The sequence below is a fragment of the Xenia sp. Carnegie-2017 genome, unplaced genomic scaffold, assembly GCF_021976095.1.
Source record: "Xenia sp. Carnegie-2017 unplaced genomic scaffold, XeniaSp_v1 HiC_scaffold_21, whole genome shotgun sequence".
NCBI lineage: Eukaryota > Metazoa > Cnidaria > Anthozoa > Malacalcyonacea > Xeniidae > Xenia > Xenia sp. Carnegie-2017.
This window is the reverse complement of record NW_025813484.1, coordinates 3,324,397-3,344,911: the sequence shown is the minus strand read 5'-3', so window position 1 is coordinate 3,344,911 and position 20,515 is coordinate 3,324,397. Positions and strand designations below refer to the sequence as shown.

Sequence of the window (20,515 nt, the reverse complement as noted above, 5' to 3'; positions counted from 1 at the left end):
ACCAGTAATGAAACAGCGTTAGGTTGTTTAACCACCGAAAAACCGAACCACTGAAAGGCCGAACCACCGAAACACTGAACCACTGAAAGACCGAACCACCGAAACCCTGAAAGACGAACCACCGAAACCCTGAAAGACGAACCACCGAAAAACCGAACCACCGAAAAACCAAACCACCGAAAACCGAACCACTGAAAAACCGAACTACCGAAACACTGAAAAACCGAACCACCGAAAAACCAAACCACCGAAAAACCGAACCACCGAAACACTGAAAGACCGAAAAACCGAACCACCGAAAAACCGAACCACTGAAAAACCGAACCACTGAAAGACCGAACCACCGAAAACCGAACCACCGAAAACAGAACCACCGAAACACTGAAAGACCGAACCACCGAAAAACCCAACCACCGAAAAACCGAACCACTGAAAGACCGAACCACCGAACTGAAGAGCGAAAGACCGAGAGACCGAACCACCAAAACACCGCCAAAAGACCGAACCACCAAGAAACAGAATAATTGAAGGACCAAACGACCTAATGAACATCCCCACTACATCATTGTGATATTATAATAATAGGTAACAGAACTGATATAAACGCCTTTTTTCTGTGGTATTTTGTTGTTTTGCAGCCATGCTTTGTTCATAGCAATCTCTTTGAATACACAAATTTTATAGATGAAAACGAAATAAGTTTTAAGTCACTTGGTTTAGTCAATGGAGACTTCGCCTTTGCAGTTTTGGAGATAAATCTAAAGATTTCAATTTTTGTGCAGATGCCTATTTTATCTTTGTCTTTCAGTTCACAATACAAAGTTCCGCCCTAAATATTACACCGAATGAACGCCAAACAATGAAGGGGTACGTATTCTAAAAATGGAACTTTTCATCGACTGATGAAAGATAAAAATGAATCTAAACTCGTTAAATTTTGTCTTTATTTTTTTCATAGCTTCAAAAGTTCGACATTCGAAATGAATAACTTAAAACTGAGGCAAAAAGTAATTTGCAAGATGTGAGCTTGAGGTAACTAACAACTTTTACTTGATGATTTTCTATGAAAAATTTTAATTTTATATGATAATTTATAATGCAAACTGTTTGACTCCTTGGGAATAGATATGATTGATAGAAAAACTGATTTTCAAAAATTGGATCTAAGAGTGATGAAACTCATTAAGTGAGTTTGATTTCGACTTTTCAAAAGTTTTCTTTCAAAAAAGACAATGCTAGTGCTGTGTTAGCTTGGATTGTTGTGGCTTGAGGACAGACTTGCCCTTTGCAAGCTCCTATCGACAGAGCAACTTTTTTCGACATTTTTAGCTTAGCTTGTCTGAAGATGAGTTAGGGAGACACGTACAATAACGAAGTGAAGACAGTGTAATTGTTTCCAAACCAGTTGTCTATTTCAATGGCACGTGGACAGTGAATGATACAAGTTTTGGGTGGTCAGGGCAATACTTCATGATATACAAGACTTCAGAACGCTCTAATTCCCAGTTGTACATAACAAACTCGTCGACATATCCACCAGAGACGGATCCAATCTTAACCTCGTTCCAGTCCTCCGATAATAATTGCTCCTTCGCCGTTTCCACGAGTGCTTTTTGTTGTCCGTCGATAAAGAGTTTAGCGTGACCTTTGACACTATCAAATGTTGCTAGAATGTGGACCCATACTCCTTCCGGCACCACGGACTGCGCTGTAGCAATATTGAATATCTCATGATTGTCTTTGTCATAACCCCTCCATTCAAGTCTTCCATCCTTTATGTTCAAGTCAAGTATTGTCCACTTATCCAGGGATTCTGGCACACTGACCAATGGATGAACACCTCTTGTAGATTGAAGATAAAACCAACCACCAATGGAGATCGCTTTCGTCGGTTTGTGTTTGAAATTGTCCGTTTTTACGGTCACGGTGGCCTTTCTTCCAGAATTCATATCGAGACACGAGCCGCACTTTTTGCATCCGCTGTCCAAGATCTTGGCATCTGCTCAAGAAAAATGCATTGGGGAGTGCTTAATCAACTATTGTTTAATAGGAGCTATTGAACTTTGCCTACAAACCTCCTTGCAATAGTGCGTCATTATGCTGGCCGGACTGGTCGTAGACGATCCCAGTGGTTTTATTGACTTTCTGAAAGCCATAATGGACGACCATTCTGTTGAATTCACAGTCATTGTACAACGCTTTCACTTCCCTAGAACTCAATGCCCGAGACAGCAAATAAACCTCGTCCACTGCCATCAAGCTACTATCGCCAAACTCGGGCCCAATGCCTGCAGGTGTAAAGTCTGCAGGCAAACTTTTTTCTTCTTCATTGATCTTTTCTATCTTGAGTTCCCCGTCGATATAGATCCGCGTCACTCCAGTGGAGCCGTTAAATGTCCCGCAGAGATGCGTCCACACGTTCCTATGCACCTGTGGATATTGTGTTTGCGTGCTGAAGTCGGGCGACCCCCCCGGTACGAACCATTTTACATAACCGGTGACGTTGGTTCTTACCCACATCGCCATGGTGATGGCGTTCGTATCTTCGAAATATTTTTTTGTGAAGCGAATGTTACCCGAGTTCAAGATGAGCGCCTTGCCACATGTACCTGTAAATATTGCAAATTTGCTCAGTCACTTCGGTGTTGTGTCTAAAAGTGCTATTCTGACTCTTCCTATAAGAAAAGTCCATATCTCTCCTGTACAGAAATACTTCTGTAGCATCACTGTGCTATTCTGACTCTTTCTCAAAGCAAAGCCCATATCTCTCCTGTACAGAAATACTACCGTAGCATCACTGTGCTATTCTGACTCTCCTCAAAGCAAAGCCCATATCTTCTCTGTACAGAAATACTTCTGTAGCATCACTGTGCTATTCTGACTCTTTCTAAAAGCAAGGTCCATATCTCTCCTGTACAGAAATTCTTCTGTAGCATCACTGTGCTATTCTGACTCTTCTCAAAGCAAAGCCCATATCTCCTCTGTACAGAAATACTTCTGTAGCATCACTGTGCTATTCTGACTCTTTCTAAAAGCAAGGTCCATATCTCTCCTGTACAGAAATACTTCTGTAGCATCACTGTGCTATTCTGACTCTTTCTCAAAGCAAAGCCCATATCTCTCCTGTACAGAAATACTACCGTAGCATCACTGTGCTATTCTGACTCTTCTCAAAGCAAAGCCCATATCTCCTCTGTACAGAAATACTTCTGTAGCATCACTGTGCTATTCTGACTCTTTCTAAAAGCAAGGTCCATATCTCTCCTGTACAGAAATACTTCTGTAGCATCCCTATGCTATTCTGACTCTTTCTCAAAGCAAAGCCCATATCTCTCCTGTATAGAAATACTTCTGTAGCATCACTGTGCTATTCTGACTCTTTCTAAAAGCAAGGTCCATATCTCTCCTGTACAGAAATTCTTCTGTAGCATCACTGTGCTATTCTGACTCTTCTCAAAGCAAAGCCCATATCTCCTCTGTACAGAAATACTTCTGTAGCATCACTGTGCTATTCTGACTCTTTCTAAAAGCAAGGTCCATATCTCTCCTGTACAGAAATACTTCTGTAGCATCACTGTGCTATTCTGACTCTTTCTCAAAGCAAAGCCCATATCTCTCCTGTACAGAAATACTACTGTAGCATCACTGTGCTATTCTGACTCTTCTCAAAGCAAAGCCCATATCTCCTCTGTACAGAAATACTTCTGTAGCATCACTGTGCTATTCTGACTCTTTCTAAAAGCAAGGTCCATATCTCTCCTGTACAGAAAAACTTCTGTAGCATCCCTATGCTATTCTGACTCTTTCTCAAAGCAAAGCCCATATCTCTCCTGTACAGAAATACTTCTGTAGCATCACTGTGCTATTCTGACTCTTTCTAAAAGCAAGGTCCATATCTCTCCTGTACAGAAATACTTCTGTAGCATCCCTGTGCTATTTTGATTCTTTCTCAAAGCAAAGTCCATATCTCTCCTGTACAGAAATACTACTGAAGCATCACTGTGCTAGTCTTTTTCTTCCCTAAAAGCAAAGTCCATAACTCCCATGTGCAGAAATCCTACCGTAGGATCGCTGTGAGATCCTGGCTCTTCCTGATACCAAAGCGTCGTTGGAATGTCCCGATAAATCATTTATGAAATAATCATTGAAAAATGATTTTCGTTGAAGCTCAGATACATGGCAGCTGTTTTACCTGTAAGAAAATTAGCCTCCATTAAACAACAGGAAAAAATTATTCTGTCACTGATATTTACTAACCAATGAAGCGGACAGTTTGCTGTTCCTTGAACTTTACTATCGCTGTAAAACAATTAATTATAGACAAGTCTTAAACAGTTATCGTCGATGTTTTTCCAAGTTTTAATTTGAAATAAATAATTTCACCTTGATTTATTTTTTTTAGCAGTTGCGATGCAACCAACGACCAGCTTCCTTTAATGGTGCAAATCAAAATGTATGTATGAAAATATTTCTTTTTTATGAAAGTAAGACGAGATATAAGATAATCATTTACCTCTTGTTTCGGACTGTTTCCTATCGTCAATCTTCTTTGTATTCATTATTTTGTTTATTTGATTCTCGTTTAGCACACTCTTCCATTCTTCTCCTATAGTAAACGGTTGGTTCGATCCTGGGTTTGCATTAAACTTCTTGAGGACAGCAGAGAGTCTTTTCTTTAAGGTGTTCAGCAATTTTGTCCTCGATGCATTTTTCGTCACTTGTTGCATTTTCTGATGTTTCTTTGTTTTGTTTAGTAGTCGAATCTCGAGTTTTGAAATCATATCTGCGAGTTTGGATTCTAATCTCTCAATTGTTTTCCTGCTCGAGTCATCCTTAGTCTGTTTTCGATTGTTATCTTCCTCGGAGGATTCCGAAGAAAGCCGGTCTAATTTCAATGCGTTTTTGCTGCTCTGTTTTTCTGTTTCTTCGTATTCTCTGCTGTCCGACTGTTTCTGAAACAAATGTAGGGGGACGGAGGATAACTGAACTAATTCTTTATCGATTAAAGGTGTCGATTCTTGGTCGTCCAACGCTAGTAACTTGCTTGGCTGGGTTTGAAAATTTCCAAGTGTGGTTTTCGAAGGTGTCTGATGGATAACTGTGGACAAAGGTATGTCAGACCTTGATGTTCCTATGATTTCCGGTTGTACCACCTGCTCACCTTGACAAAAATAAGCGATATTAGATATATCACGCTGCCGGGATTTTAAAATGATTAAAACAAATTAACGCTCTCTGGCCAAAAAAAATTTGTTTTGAGCTTTAATTACGTAAAAATCAATAACTCTGCCTCTTCCGCGATCAATTTTGTGATAACAAGCATGATTTAAAATTAATCAGCCTTCTGTTTTGCCGGATATTTCAACACGCCTACACCTTGACTGTTAGATATATATACTAACAATTCTCGCCATCAACAAAACCAGTTTGCTGTTCGTTCAACGACATTTAAATTCTTTCTGGAGCGTTTCAACAGGTATGCATGAAGCTTGCATGCTATGATTTCTTATAAAAAGCTTCATTTTCATTTTCCGTACAGCACGACAACGTTTAGTTTTCGTACCAATCCTTTGTCGTTAAAACGATTTTGTTCTGATACTGACGTTGGTCTCCAACGTCGTTTAAATGTTGTTTGGTAACTATTTAAATTCGTTACCGGCAGCTCAATTTCTTATTGTATTGAAATTTATCGTCACCGTCTCATTCTGGTATGGCCGTCTGTCATCTGACAACTCGAATTGAAAAGTATAATGACCACTACGCTCAAAAATTACTTTTACAGCAAGGACTTACCCTGTGAGAGTAATGCAACAGATGATGACGAAAGCAAGGGTGCCTCTATTGCTACGGGTACCATCGCTATAACTTCTCTAGTGTTTTTCTCCGGAGCTGACGAACTTTCGATAGTATTTTGTGGAAAAGAAGCTACCGTAGGCAGTTCGTTTGTTTGGCGTTTCACACGAATTTCTGTTGAGGCGGTATCATCGGTAGAGACCGAATAGTTAGGCACTTCAACTGCCCTCCCAGCTTTACCAGTTGCTTTCCATTGTGGAATGTTGAATCGCTTCGCATTTTTGTATTCTTGCTTTTCATCCGTGGTTCGATCCGCTTTTGATCCTAAGTTAACAAAGTAAACATTTGGTGACGATAGAGCTAACGAAATCTCTGTGCTGTCTTTCTCTCCTTCATGTACAGTCTCCACCGACTTCTTTGTGGCATGCTCGAAACTTGACGGTGAGATTGTAAAGTGCTTTTTCTGCTTCCCTTTTCTCAAGATTTGTGTAAAAAAGTTGTTGGTGTCCGTCGAAGGAATCTCGCCAATTATTTCATCCAATAATTTGTCTAAACGACTTTCGTTGTAACTCTGGCTTTTTGCTTTGTTTTCTACGAAAAGAGAGGATTGATTAACGACTAGCTAGTGGAAGCGAAACGGCTTTGCTGAGGAGAAGCACAGGTCTTCGCTAAGCCCACAATGCTTCACGATATTAAACTTCATAGTAAATAAATTGAGGGGTTTTCACGTGTTCACCATCTTGTGCTCATGATGTTTTGTTGCAGTTTTCCTTATTAGGAATTTCATCGTATATATCTACCAATGAGTATGTTCCTCGGCTTATCGTATTGTGCTTCATACTTACGTGTGTTCCCCACAACATTTCCGGGAAATAAAACAAATGCCACGACAAGTAGGTCGACGATGGCCATGTGGCGGGTTCTAGAAAACTATAAAAACTTTCAGAATGTTTCTTTTTTATTTGAGCTGGAATTTCATTCGTGTCGTGCTTAATGGATTCGAGAAGACCTCGGTGAAAAAGCTGTTCGCGAGATCTTTTTGTTGAGTTTGAGCTTCTTGTGGTGTAGAATTTAGTGGTTGAATGATGAGAAAAAGTGGACTTCGTTAGAAGGTGTAATAAGCAACCGTTACCTCTCAATCTTGTGTTCTCGGATTTTAACATAAAGTTTTATAATTCATCTTTTCCATAGCTCATTCAGGTAGTGCTCGTCGATTCTCTTTCATGACATTATATTTGCATTTTATTTCATGATCTTTCGTTAAAGAATTTCTTTGCTTTACGCTTCATTTGCTTCAGAACAGGTATCTATTTCGTCGGAACCATCCGTGACTCTACGTCGTTTGCCAACCTTACATGAGAAACGTTTGATCATTAAATCAATTTGCAAGATATTTAGGAAAATGAATTTTTCCTTGTGTCGTCATTGTGTGTGATGATTGGATTGTTATTATTACAGACAATAAATTTCCACTCGTTTCACAGTTGCCTGTGAATGTCGTGGACTTTATCGTGTTCGGAATGGCCTAATTCGTCGTGAGATGTACGTGTTTATGATTTTGTGTAGACATGGAGCTGTAAAATTGCCGTGGTTTTGCTGAACTTGGTGTTAAGGAGTCAATTTATCATAACCACATAGATTTTGCGATCGTTTAAATTGTAAGTTTCTTCATTCGAAGATTGTTTGCACGAGCTATACTTTCGGCAATATTGCAGTGAGGGAAAGAATTTTGTTTTAAACTTCAGCTTCCGAAAACTAATTAGTTTGTACATTGCAATGTACAGTTCAATATATTACGGACGGTGCGCGCATATCTTCTAAGCCATTTAGGAAATGTTTGGAAAATTAGGCGATATCTTAAGGTGCAGGTGGAACGATTTGGAACGTTAGAAATTAATGCTACTGCTGATATTCATTGTTCAATTAATTTTATTTGCATACACTCAAAAACTCTCTTTTAGCTACAACGCAGAATGCAAATGTATATGAACTAGGAATGCATCTTCAATTATTTCTGGGTCGTCCTGTCTGTTTGAAAACAGTTTCCCTTTATAGTCATTTCCTTTTGAAGCCTGTGAACGAAATATTCTGCTCTATTCACAACTTTCATGACAAGAAAATATTTTAAAACGATCTGAATGAAAACGTTCATGATTAAACTTCGGACTGTATCCAACATCGTAAATCTTTATTCTTCACAGTGGTCCGCATCTTTCACTGTTATCGTCTAAAATTTGTCGTCTTGTTTTTGATTTTATTCTTTTTTGTTGATGATTTGCAGTACTTTTGCGAAACACTTGAGATGGCGTGAATTCGCGTTTTTCTGCTTCTGCAACTTATCAGTTCTTGAAGTGGTGAAGGCCTGGTAGTACATAGTAAGAATTTTGAAAGGAAAGTGCAAACTTTGTTGATTGACGCTCAGCCAAGATCACAAGCTATTGCCCCCGGTGGCTTCTCGTTAGAATCTCGGATATTTTGAAGGCTTTATGCACACAAAAGAATGCTTCTTTGAGATTCTGTGGTTTAATGTTTTGAGTAACTTCACATGTACTCTGTGGTGCCGTGAAGGCCTGGTAACCAAACATCTCAAGCAAACCTTGTAGATTTGCCAAACAACAGAAAGCACGAGGCAAATGTCCCCCCCCCTGCATTGATTCTCGTTAGAATCTCCGCCAGATATTTGGAAGGTTATTCATGCGCAAAGGAATGCTTCTTTGAGATTCAATGAATTACTGCTTTGAGTAACTTTTTTGTATTGGAATTTCAACTGCGCATGCGTCTTACAATTGGAATTTTCGTCGCTCATAACAGCAAATATCAAAGATGTTTGATATTTGGTTGATATGTCCGTGTACCAGCAAATTGAATCAATTCAATTTCTCACGTATAGCAAGCACATGCGGCTAGTATCCCGGTGTGCTTTGTATTATATTAATAAGTAATATATTATATTGTATTGTTTGTTTCGAACACTTGCTTAACTTAGTTGCTACATAAAGAAAACTTTTTAAACAAAACATGTGTTGTGATGTGTGCGATTAAAAAGCGTGCTTCATTACAAAGAATTTCTTTTTAGATAAATATGAAAGACTAGTTTCACGGTTGAATCAATGACGTATAAGACGCGAGTTCTTGTTCATAACAACCTGTTTCTATTTTTACAGAGCAGTTGGCAGTTGGGTAGAGTCCCGTCTACGTTAGAGCTTTATCTCGGAGTTTAAAGGTATTTCCTCTTTGTGTTATCATAAGTACTCAAGGTGTAGTAGGGGGTAGAGAACATTATGATTCTAATATGTATAACGGGTTTTAATGCCTTTGTCTTTTTGGTAATTTTATCATGTAATTATCTGGACTATACATGTAAAGAAATAGTCAATTATGTGCTGTCGCAGTTTTTAACAATTTTTTGAATGACACACGTTGGGATTGTAATATCTAGAACGGGTAAAGAATATCTTTTAATAAAAGTTACTTTGGTCATCATCCCGTCACGCGATAATCGTCTATTCTTGTTCGCGTCGAAAATACCATGACTATACTCTCGCTGTATCGCCTGTCATCTGAGGGGTTTTTACTGCAAAGTTAATCGCGTTTTAAATGCATTTGCGTGACTACCTGTTATTAACCGTTTCGAAGCACTTTGAGAATACTAAAACGTCAACTTGTTGTTGTCAAGGACCTGCAAATTAATGAAATCATTTAGAAAATCTTCCAGCACGAGAATTTGTCAACGATTTTCCATATCACACCGCGACTATGCTAGTTTTCTGCGATTAAAATATTCACCCTTTGAAAGGTCATACGAGGACAGGTTGCAGCGAAATAATTTTTCCGTTTTCATTTCTCACGACGCAGGTCATACGAGAGGAGTTATAGCAGGTTGCACAAATAAATGCATGCATGTAACAAAATGTAAAAACTTCACTCCATATCTTACCTGTCACATGCATTAAGAGGGTATTATTGCTGCTGAAAGGTCGTTTTGAAAATCGCTGGGTGTATTTTATTTATACTTTCGAATGAGTTAATAATTGCAAAGCGTTCACTACGCTTTCCTGTTATACGTGGGCAGGAGATTTGAGATATTGACTATACGCTTGTCATTTCCTACAACAGTTTTGATTATATTCTTTACATTAAAGTGGTACGTCTCACGTTTGTTTGTTTGATCTGTTTTTTCCCTAAATTATTCTCGGATTGAACGCCTTGTCTCGATAACCTTGATTTATCTTGGCATGTAAATAAAATTTTTCGTTCATCTGACTTTTAGATCCGAGCCAGTACTAGCGTCTTCGCAGTCTTTGGGATTTTCGTGGTCTTGATTTGAATGTACGTAAGTCGTCTTAATTTTTGGAAATTGTCTTTCTTGTCCGGAGAATCTGAAATGTACGCAATTTCGAGTTTTGGTTATAGTTGATATCTCAAATACACTTTTTATTTCAACGAATAAATTTTTATTATATTACGTATCACCTAACCAATATACTACCTGCATCTTTATCCTTTTCAAAATGTTCGATGGCAGTGCATAGGTAACTGCTACATAGCAATGATTTCTTGAGAGAGTTTTGTATCATTGTGGTTTTATTTCTTTAAAAATTTGGCAACATCGAAATTCGGTCTTTGCAGTTATACTGCAATTGAGGTGCATTTGGTCTTTATGAACACGTTTGTGTTTCTCGTGTTCTTGAAATACTATAGCGTTGCCTTTGTATTGTTTTTTTTTCTCAACGAGCTGTTAAAATTAGAAGATATATATTTATGTATGTGATAACTATATGTTTTTGATTTACTGTTTAGCACCATTGTGCTGGAAACTGGTGTTCATCCTTTTTTTTAAAAAAAAAACATCTTCACATCGTGCATGATAAATTCATCGGATGAATTTTCTAATGTTCATTAATGTATTCATGTCTTTTATCGTACTGTAAACAGAAAATGCCCTCTATAGTGCTTCGTTCATCGTTATCTCGTGCAAGTTGCGTTATCCTTTCACACTATTTTGCTTCATTCGCAGATTATCTAAAGCATCAAGAGTCAGATAGGCGTTCATCCATTGTCGCAATTAATATGACGAAGATCGACGTTCGTGTCCTTTTTCTTGCTGCTTCGATAAACATCTTATGCCCTACTTCAGTCATTGCTACAGGGACAGGTATATTTTTGTTATCGTCATGCTTCGCATCCTTCAAGCATTTGCTTTTCTTGTTTTGTCTACTTACTGGAAATATCGTATAAGCTCTGTACTTATGGGCAGGAAGTGTTTGATTTGGCGTCGCATCGACCATTTGCATGTGCGCGTTGACATCATTGAATTTGTAGTCTGTGAAGTTTGGCTCATTTTTTTGATGACTTCTTGTATGATTCATGAAGATGCATTTTTTTTTTATCTATATACTTATCAAGGGATTGCCGAACTAGGATTTTTCATGCGACAATACTGATATAGAATTGTTTCGTTTTTCTTCTTGTCTAAGATCCTGTATTCAGACTTCATTTCTGTCAGTTCTTTTGTTAGATCTATAGATGGAGAGTCGTTGTACGGTTGCTCCTTGCAGCGCAACAAAATTAATGTTACCTAATTCTTCACCCTATGTTAGTAAATTTCATTTACAAAAGAAAAGCTAGCTATATATGTATTCTGTCTGTATTTTCAGCATCAACTCCTCCACCTTCGGAAAAACTTCCGGGTATGTAAAAAAATGTTCGGTGTCTTTAGAAACTGTATTTGTTTTCCTTGCTCGACGAACTTTTTTTCTTCTTATTTTTGCAAAGTTTTCAAAAAAGAGCCTGGCCGCTACACATTCGAGTGGCCTACGCCAATAGATTCGAAAAGAAAAAAAGTGATGGATTGTTCTGTGCAGAACCCAGCAAACACGAGCATCGCTTGGTACAAGATCATAAATAAGACATTTACGTCTGTGTTCCTAAAAAAGAGCGATCCCTTTGTTCTGAAAAAAAACAGGCTGAGAAAATCGGTAGAATACGTTTGTAATGTAAGCAACGCTGCTGGTTTCAGGATACGCAGATATCATCTGAAAGTATTTGGTGAGGAAAGTTATAAAGTAAATGGTTTGAACCCGGGAGTATCGTTACATGTTTGTAAATGTAGATTGTCCAGGTTAGTAGAGTCCTGAGAAGGACTGTTTTTGTTGTTGTTGACTGACGTTTCAACAACCTTAGCGGTAGTAGAGTCCTGAGAAGGACCGTTTGTGTTGTTGTTGACTGACGTTTCGACAACCTTAGCGGTAGGTTGACAATCTTAAGACTACCGCTAAGGTTTTCGAAACGTCACTCAACACCAACAACAGTCCTTCTCATGACTCTACTAACCTGGACGATCTACATCCACAAACATGTAAGGATTTTATAGGCAAAAAATGGAGTATATATACCAAACAAATGTGTGTTTAATTCGTCTCTGTACTATATGTATAGCTTACTTTAAAACGAAACCTTTGGTTCAAGATATGCTCAACGTCACAACGACGAAAGGTGAAACAGCCAAGCTTACTTGCAAAGCTGCAGGCCACGCCCTGCCCCACATCGTCTTTTTTAAAGAAATAAACGGTTCGGAACATAGAGTTTCTTCTCTAACCGAACTCGAAAACAGAACAACGACGCGCACATATTCAACGCAAAACATCCATGAATTTTTCAAACGATACTTGTTGATTCACAATGTGACGTCATCGGATTCTGGAAAGTACATTTGTAAAGCAGGAAACTCGCTTGGAATTACTAAAAAGTCCATGTATTTGAGGGTTCTTGTTTCAAGTCCAAGTAAGCCATGGTTTTTTCATTCTTTACAAGAAAAATAATGGTTTATTTATTACGATCTCTAATTTTACAGCACTGTTGAATTTGATACACGAGCCTACCAAAGCCAAAGCTTTTGCTTTGCGCCAGCACTTTCGCCCTTCGACTGGAATTGAAGACTGGGAACTAGGCATAATTATCGGTCTTGCCTGTGCCGTATCTCTCGTGTTTATCGTTGTGTGTGTGCTCTACCGTGCTCGTTATCGTAAGAAACTGAACAAGAAAGAGGAAGAAATTAGAATAGCTAACGAAACGGACATTAGAAGTATTCCACGTTCATCCGTCAGACGTTGGCTTGCTATGGACTCGATCCAGTCTCCTTCGGTCACTGGTGAAGTAAAATTTCATGGGTTGGCGAGTAGCTATGGCGATAACTTTGCTCACATCAGCATACCACTGGATAAAACATGGGAAATAGAACGTGAACAGTTAAGAATAGATGGTCCATTGGGGGAAGGCGCTTTCGGACGTGTTCTGAAAGCAACCGCGATTGCAGTTGACAATTTGCCTCAAATGCACCCGGTCGCGATCAAAACATTGAAAGGTTTGTTGAAGCAACAGTGCTATGAATGTAGATAGTTGCGAAGAGAGCAAAGTCGTTTTATAATGAGCATTTCATCTTTAGAGAATTCAACTGATGCACAGCTTTTGGACTTGTTGTCCGAGATGGAAATAATGAAGACAATTGGCAAACACAAAAATATTGTTAATCTTATTGGATGCTGTACTCAGAACGGTAATTACGGGCTCTTGTGTTCTTTGATCCCAACTTTACTGACAACGGATGTACTGACGGGGGAGGACGGGCACATACTCGTAGCCTTCGGGGGTGTGCTAATTTTCCTATCAAATATCTGTGTCAAATAAAAAATATTGTGAGTTGAAGGAAATATTTCCTCCCTCCCTCCTCCGCTTATTTGATATATTCAAAGAAACGACTGACCGACCTACAATCAGACATCTTGTCAATAATAGAGAAGATCCCTTCCTTTCCTCCAACAAAATGTTAAGTCCGTTCCTTTTACAAAGTAAACATAAAAAATTTTTCCGACAAGGCCCAATCTTCATGGTGATCGAGTATGCAAAATACGGAAATTTACGTCACTATTTGCGAGATCGTAGACCGAAATATGGAGAGCTAATTGAAAACGACAGCTCGATGGAAAGAAGCAGCAATGATGAAGCAATCACGTTATCAGACCTCGTCTCGTTTGCTTTTCAAATTGCGCGAGGAATGGAATTTTTGGAAAGCAAGAAGGTATGACGACATATGAAGATTTACAAAATCTATTCAATAACTTCTCATCCAGGGGGCTTTGAAAGCTTTTAGAAGATGTGGGTGTTCCATGTCGTTAAGGACAAAGTACCTGGTTGATGTCAGATATTTATATTCGATTTTCTTTTACATGCATCATCATGTGAGAGTAAAAGGTCTCTTTATTGATTTCAAAATTTGGCACTCCAGTAAAAATGTGACGTTTATATTATGAGCGTTTAAGCAAGAAGCGAAATTTCTGGGCACCCAGTCGGGGAGAACCGTGGCTTCCCAAACCCCCCGGGTGAAGCTAAATGCGGGTAATGTGAAACTCTTCTTTCTGTGTAGTGCGTTCATCGTGATTTGGCTGCACGAAATATCCTCGTGTCAGAAGACAGAGTTTTAAAAGTTGCAGACTTTGGTTTGGCACGTGATGTTCACGCGTTTGATTACTACAGAAAAACGACTGACGTAAGGTCGATTTTTCAGCTTTTACATTTGACACGTAAGATTTCAGTGTTTTATTCGAACTGTTTTCAGGGTCGCTTGCCAGTGAAATGGATGGCAATCGAAGCTTTATTTGACCGTGTTTACTCATCTAAAAGTGACGTGTAAGTCCTAACGATATAAAAAACGGGAGGAAAACTTACGTGTCAGGATTGGGTGGGGGTGGGGGTAGGGTGAGGACTTAACTTGTCAGACAGAAACACATCGTGTAATTTTGTATCGTATCACCTTAACTAATAAAATCACTTAATTATATTTTATCGAGAGTTTATGCAAGTCATAATATTTTATATAATGTTTTGCTCAGCCAACTAATTTGCTAATTTACGTTTAGATGGGGTTTCGGAATCGTTCTGTGGGAAATATTTACATTTGGTTTGTACATTTGATATACTATGAATAAAACTAGAGTCAAAGATTGAAAAAATTCATGTCGTCTGTTGTTTTAGGTGGCACACCTTACCCAAGTCTGCCAGTGGAAGAACTGTTTGAACAACTTCAATGCGGTTATCGTATGGAAAAACCTCATAACTGTCCACAAAATATGTGAGTATTTTATTGATTGTGTGTATTTATTGGATCATTCGTATGAATCATTGAATTCCATTATGGTGCTTTTTTCTAAAATATTTCTTTTAAAGGAGAAAGATTTAAGTACTCAAAGGCCTTGTTTGTGTGGATTTTTTTTCAGTTATGACGTAATGTTGAAATGCTGGGCAGAAAATCCTTTACACCGACCATGCTTTACACGTCTTATTGAAACTTTCGACTTGATTCTAACGAATCTTCTTCCTTCTTCCGTGAGTAAGAATGTTGGATGAACTGAACTGATGAATTTGTCGACCAACAAACTTTACATTCTCCTTTCTTTTTACAGCAATACATCGACACAAGTTTCTCGGCTTGCGAAAGATTACTTTCCAGTTTTAGCGATGATGCAGCTTCCAGTCAACAGTCTCCTCCTTTTTCGACACTATCCGATGACAGTGTCCTCAAGCAAGATGGTGAGCTATCGTATCTTGAGCTTAGATCAAGTAATCCTACAACGATCCCTATTGAACCTTGTTCATCGTACGAACGACTGTTAAACATCCAGACATCCGGTGGTGTCTGAATGCTTAATTACAGGGGGCTCGGAAGGACAAGAAAGTGAGGGTGTGGGGTGTAATCTGTGTGTAACATATGTTGATATTTTTCATGCTGAAAATTGGTGTTTATAACATTTATTGAGGCTTGCCCTCACACTCCGCCCTCTACCCCCTCGAGCGCTTAAGTTAAGTCTGGCTGCTTTATGATATGATGACAGATTTTGACGAATACATCCAAATCTGTTAACTTCTGAATGTAAGGATATAAAATAGCATAAATTATATAGATATTTAAACATTCTGATTTAGAAACATTGCCAGAATTTATTACGTTTAACTGAGCAACAATGAAGTAGTTTCTATCAAAGAGTTAGGATCTTCATAACCTGTATATAGAAAACTGTGCTTGCATAACAAACGATATGAAATCGTATTTATCGTTTTCCATCGTTCTTTGTCTACCTATGCGTCTATCTTTTCGACTTTGTTTATGTCTACCTTTATGTCTATCTTTCTGTCTACCTTTGCGTCTATCTTTATGTTTACCTTTGTGTCTACCTTTATGCCTACCTTTATGTCTAACTTTATGTCTACCTTTATGTCTACCTTTGTGTCTACCTTTCTGTCTACTTTTGTGTCTACCTTTATGTTTACCTTTGCGTCTACCTTTATGTCTATCTTTTTGTCAACTTCATGTTACCTTTGTGTCTATTTTTATGTCTACATCTTTTTTTTTACATTTCTGTCAACCTTTGCGCCTGTCTAATAGACGACGACATAAACGACATTTCTACCTTTGCGTCTATCTTTATATCTACCTTTATGTCTACCTTCGTGTCTTCCTTTGTGTCTACGTTTTTGTTAGTACCATTATCTACAATACACACTACAAGTAATTTGTCCATGTAAACACTAAAGACATTTGAATACGAAAGACGATTTCTGTGAAAACACAACTTCAAGCCTTTGTTGTAAATAGTCATTAATAAATATTAGAAGTTTGTAACGTTTTTCAATAAAAAGACGACATGTACGGCATAAGAAAAAGTCGTTATTTCATTTAAGTATAATTTTCATCCATGTTTTTAGGAGAATTGGCTTGTCTGCTTCATCAGCCACCTTTAGTATTACATAGCTAAAAGATCGAGTGTGTAAATATATATTAATTTCATTAAATGTTGCAATGAAAAAATTGATTCATTGTATTTGAATACTGTTACGAAAAATTTTTTTATCCTCCTACCTATTAAAAACATAATACATGTTAAAATGTCCATGACAGAAAATGCAACTTGATATTATATATGTTTGTAAATGATGATCGTCCAGGTTAATAAAGTCCTGAGAAGGACTGTTTTTGTTGTTGTTGACAACGTTTTGACGTCAGTCAACAACAACAAAAACAGTCCTTCTCAGGACTTTATTAACCTGGACGATCATCATTTACAAACAAACATATAATGATACTCCCGGGTTCAAACCATTTACTTGATATTATATAGGTAGTTTTAAAAGGTAGACACAAAGGTTGACATAAAAGTAGACACAAAGGCAGACAAAATGCATGAATTATAGTCTTTTAGTGAAAATACAGTGAATTATAGTCTTTGTGTGTGAAAATTTGTGAAAATGCATGAATTATAGTCTTTTAGTGAAAATGCAGTGAATTATAGTCCTTGTGTGAGAAAAAATGTGAAAATTTGTGAAAATGCAGTGAATTATAGTCTTTGTGTGAGAAAAAATGTGAAAATTTGTGAAAATGCATGAATTATAGTCTTTTAGTGAAAATGCAGTGAATTATAGTCCTTGTGTGAGAAAAAAATGTGAAAATTCGTGAAAATGCATGAATTATAGTCTTTTAGTGAAAATGCAGTGAATTATAAACTATAATTTATAAATTATAATTATTGTAAACTGTAATATCATCAGTATATTTCCCTACCCATCACTGTCATAAAGAAACTGTAATATCATCAATAAAATTTTCCTTTATAATTTTAAAAAAATTACTCTAACACCAACATTTAAACATAGGAACTAAAACTAAGACAACCGGTAACACTATCACTAAAACTAAGGCTACCACTAAGATTAACATCAGCACTAACACACACACCAGCACTAACACACACCAGCACTAACACACACACCAGCACTAACACACACATCAGCACTAAAATTAACACCAGCACTAAGACTAACACTAGCACTACTTAAAACAAACATTCTCACTAAGACTAACACCTAAAAACTAACACCTGCACTAATTAGACTTACAACAGGATTAACTAGACTAACACTAGCAGTACGACTGACACTTATAGCACTAAGTACTCCAACACCTAGACTTAAACTAACACCAGCACCAATACTCACACCAAAATTAAGACTAACACCATAACTAAGATAAACACCACCAATTTTGGAACCAGATGAATTAAAATTTTCATTAGAGAATTCAATTTCAGTTTCAATATGCCAAAACACCAAAACAACTATTCAACTTAATTATATAAATAAAAATATAAAAACAAATAAATCGATTCATTGTTTTGAAAAAGAATATTCTTTTCAGTACGGACGTTCCAGCCAGTAAATAACACATATATATTGCTCATGTTGAAACATGAAAATTTGCCATTCACATTAGAGTACAGAGAATATATATAATATATTAATCCTAACGATTAATATATTATATACATTAGAGTACTGAACAAGGAATGGAGTATATATTATTCTGAGTAAAAACAGCCCATTCCTCTCGAAGTGCTTCCTATTTTTAAGAAAGCACGCTGTATTCCTATTGTATAAGTGTACATTTTAAAGAAAAAATTGCCTAGCACATGCTTTCCTTATGCACCTTAATCACAAATCCACTTTACACAATATTCCTAACCCAGGATATTTTTTATTGAGTTCTCTTGGCGAACAGAAAATATACATAATATTAATCCAAGGATTAATATTACGTATATTCTCTGACGATGGCTTTGGAATAAAGAACAGCAAATATATATGAAACATTATGTCTTCATAATTTTCATGCAATACAAATACAAATATTCAGCAAAATTTTCAGGGAAAGGGTTAAGCTTTTTTAAATCTATGATAAAAAGCTGTTAATAGTTATTCCTTGTGTTTATCAAACCATCCTACCTCGTACAATAGAATATTCTGCTGTGGCGATGCCATTTAACTCTTCGACTGTCGTCAACATCTTTGCTGAGTTCGTTAACAAGTATCCCCAATAGCTTCAAAAAAATAGTCGTATGTTTAGAAATATTTAGCTCGCAGTGATGCTATGAATCTTATTATTTCGACATAAACGTAATATTTTTCATAATACTTACGATAAAGACTGTGTCAACAAGAAACGTTTTAAAAAAGATGGCATGGGACGCGGGAAGCGGGAAGAAGGATAAAATGTTCAAAAACTGATCAAATGTAATTGGTCAAGAATGGTCACATGTTACGTTACGTTGTGTATGGCAGGAACGAAGTACCCGAGTAAGTGCGCCTGTAGCAGAGTCTGCAGAACATGCAAACTAAAACAAAATGTGCAAAAATATTGGGAATGTCCTATTACTAACTTTCTTCAGTACTTTGAAGAAAATAATCTGAATGTTGTCATGTTTATAAAAGATATCGTGCTCAGAGCCCTCTATAGTATAAGAGTTGGGACAAACGGTCTGGGGCGAGCGCGGAGCCGCCATTTTGGTTCCTACTTGCAAAGTGAACTATAATAATACTATTGGAAATTGGGTTTATATGCAAAAGAAGAAAGCAATTTAAGCTTTTTCCATGGTAGTATCAAATATGTTAGGAATAATAGCAAGCTCTTTGCGTTTTTTTAACGATTTGCGACAGACCTGATTTAATTTCATTGGTTTGATCTTCGTTTGCGGTTTACTAGTTCGTGCTTCAAATTGATCGTGACCCATTGTAAGAAGTATTTTTCGTACGTTAACGTGTTTTCTCGGCTTATGTTCCGACCCTGTAACAAGTTTTCAAGATCTTTAAGCTTGGTGGCAAGCGGCAATGTTATCCTGGCATCAGTGTTATCAAATACTTGGACAAGACTTTGTTCGAATCTTTGAATCATAGTAATCATGCAGATTTGGTCCGGAAGATTTGTGTTCAAGATTTGTAACAATTTAATGGTAGTGAGTGATTTATGCCCCCAATTTAATCCAAGCATGATATTTTTATTCTGAAAGATCACAAAATTTTCTTGCTCAGCAGAAAATGACAGACTTTTACTTTTAGTTATTGAAATATGCAATGATTTGACCAAGATGCATTTGACCTTAAACGTTTTATTCCTGTATATGAAGTTATTTCGCCTTTATCACTTTATAAAGTATTAAAGTTTATTTCTAATAAAGTTTGTTAGGGATTCTGCTGAAAATTTTGGTGAAGCATTTCTTTAAAATGAATATATTATTTCTATAATATGAAACATTTCTGTTGTTGAAGAACAGTCTGTTTGCTATAAGTGCTACTGTTTGTAGTCTTTTACAGCATATGAGTCTGATCCAATCTTTAATTTAGCAAAGAGTTAAATTTATTGGTTGAGGAATGACAAAACTTCTATATGTGTTTAATGATCAAACAGGGGTGTGTTGGAGGAGCTCAGCCCGTTTGTTCAAATTCTATGCCTTGCATTGCCAGTGAAATATATATATCAAAAAGCTAGCAGCACCTAAATATATATGAGAAGCCAGCATATTTTAATATATATGAGAAAGGCAGCAACAGTTGTAATATACATTAAAAGCCCAAATAGCTGAAATTATGGAGATATGCCTCTGTGATCTTATAAACCAAAACCTACAATTAAAATATCATCAACAAGTCTAGAAGAGAAGTAATGTTCTACTTTGAGCTACAGAAGTAGGGTACATTTGTACAATTCAATACCAAAATATATTGTACTCAGCTGTTTCATTGAATATCCTAATTATAATTACTTCATTTTAAATGATGAACTAAAATACAAAATACAACATGGAAAATCGTAAGAGTTTCTGTGATTTGGTGTAGTTGTTTT

General features: G+C 37.0%; 2 protein-coding genes across 6 annotated transcripts; one reads left to right on the top strand and one right to left on the bottom strand.

Moving 5' to 3' along the window:
* Positions 1-922: 922 nt before the first annotated feature.
* Positions 923-7,291, bottom strand: LOC124444946. Of its 3 annotated transcripts, none has more exons than XR_006948058.1 (9): positions 6,926-7,291; positions 6,639-6,715; positions 5,794-6,384; positions 4,514-5,161; positions 4,384-4,431; positions 4,258-4,299; positions 4,062-4,192; positions 2,076-2,609; positions 923-1,999 (listed from the first exon to the last, which is right to left on the bottom strand). XR_006948058.1 is itself a non-coding variant. In XM_046995652.1 (7 exons), the coding sequence occupies exons 2-7, from the start codon at positions 6,703-6,705 to the stop codon at positions 4,131-4,133; spliced, it is 1,458 nt and encodes a 485-aa protein (XP_046851608.1). In that variant the 5' UTR covers positions 6,706-6,723; positions 6,926-7,291; the 3' UTR covers positions 3,804-4,130. The 3 variants fall into 3 exon arrangements, 1 of the variants encoding a protein (XP_046851608.1); XR_006948057.1 differs by having other exon boundaries at positions 6,639-6,723; positions 6,926-7,290; XM_046995652.1 differs by lacking the exons at positions 923-1,999; positions 2,076-2,609 and having other exon boundaries at positions 3,804-4,192; positions 6,639-6,723.
* On the top strand, positions 5,061-15,895 carry LOC124444944 (fibroblast growth factor receptor 3-like). 3 transcript variants are annotated; one of them, XM_046995647.1, is made up of 16 exons: positions 5,061-5,110; positions 8,958-9,016; positions 10,064-10,122; positions 10,811-10,948; positions 11,451-11,483; positions 11,569-11,841; positions 12,232-12,576; positions 12,647-13,156; positions 13,238-13,348; positions 13,668-13,870; positions 14,216-14,338; positions 14,408-14,478; positions 14,709-14,749; positions 14,824-14,920; positions 15,066-15,174; positions 15,252-15,895. In XM_046995647.1, the coding sequence occupies exons 4-16, from the start codon at positions 10,864-10,866 to the stop codon at positions 15,486-15,488; spliced, it is 2,238 nt and encodes a 745-aa protein (XP_046851603.1). In that variant the 5' UTR covers positions 5,061-5,110; positions 8,958-9,016; positions 10,064-10,122; positions 10,811-10,863; the 3' UTR covers positions 15,489-15,895. The 3 variants fall into 3 exon arrangements, with proteins under 3 accessions (XP_046851603.1, XP_046851604.1, XP_046851602.1); XM_046995646.1 differs by lacking the exon at positions 5,061-5,110 and adding an exon at positions 7,277-7,451; XM_046995648.1 differs by lacking the exons at positions 5,061-5,110; positions 10,064-10,122 and adding an exon at positions 7,274-7,451.
* The last annotated feature ends 4,620 nt before the right edge of the window (positions 15,896-20,515 follow it).

Bases quoted from the DNA above. Each gene is read 5' to 3' on its own strand.
- LOC124444946 (XM_046995652.1), bottom strand. From the start codon at position 6,705: ATGGCCATCGTCGACCTACTTGTCGTGGCATTTGTTTTATTTCCCGGA. The intron at 5,162-5,793 runs GTAAGTCCTTGC...ATTTTTGTCAAG, and splicing joins TGTTGCATTACTCTCACAGG to GTGAGCAGGTGGTACAACCG. The intron at 4,300-4,383 runs GTGAAATTATTT...ATTGTTTTACAG, and splicing joins GCTAAAAAAAATAAATCAAG to CGATAGTAAAGTTCAAGGAA.
- LOC124444944 (XM_046995647.1), top strand. From the start codon at position 10,864: ATGACGAAGATCGACGTTCGTGTCCTTTTTCTTGCTGCTTCGATAAAC. The intron at 10,949-11,450 runs GTATATTTTTGT...CTGTATTTTCAG, and splicing joins AGTCATTGCTACAGGGACAG to CATCAACTCCTCCACCTTCG. The intron at 11,484-11,568 runs GTATGTAAAAAA...ATTTTTGCAAAG, and splicing joins ACCTTCGGAAAAACTTCCGG to TTTTCAAAAAAGAGCCTGGC.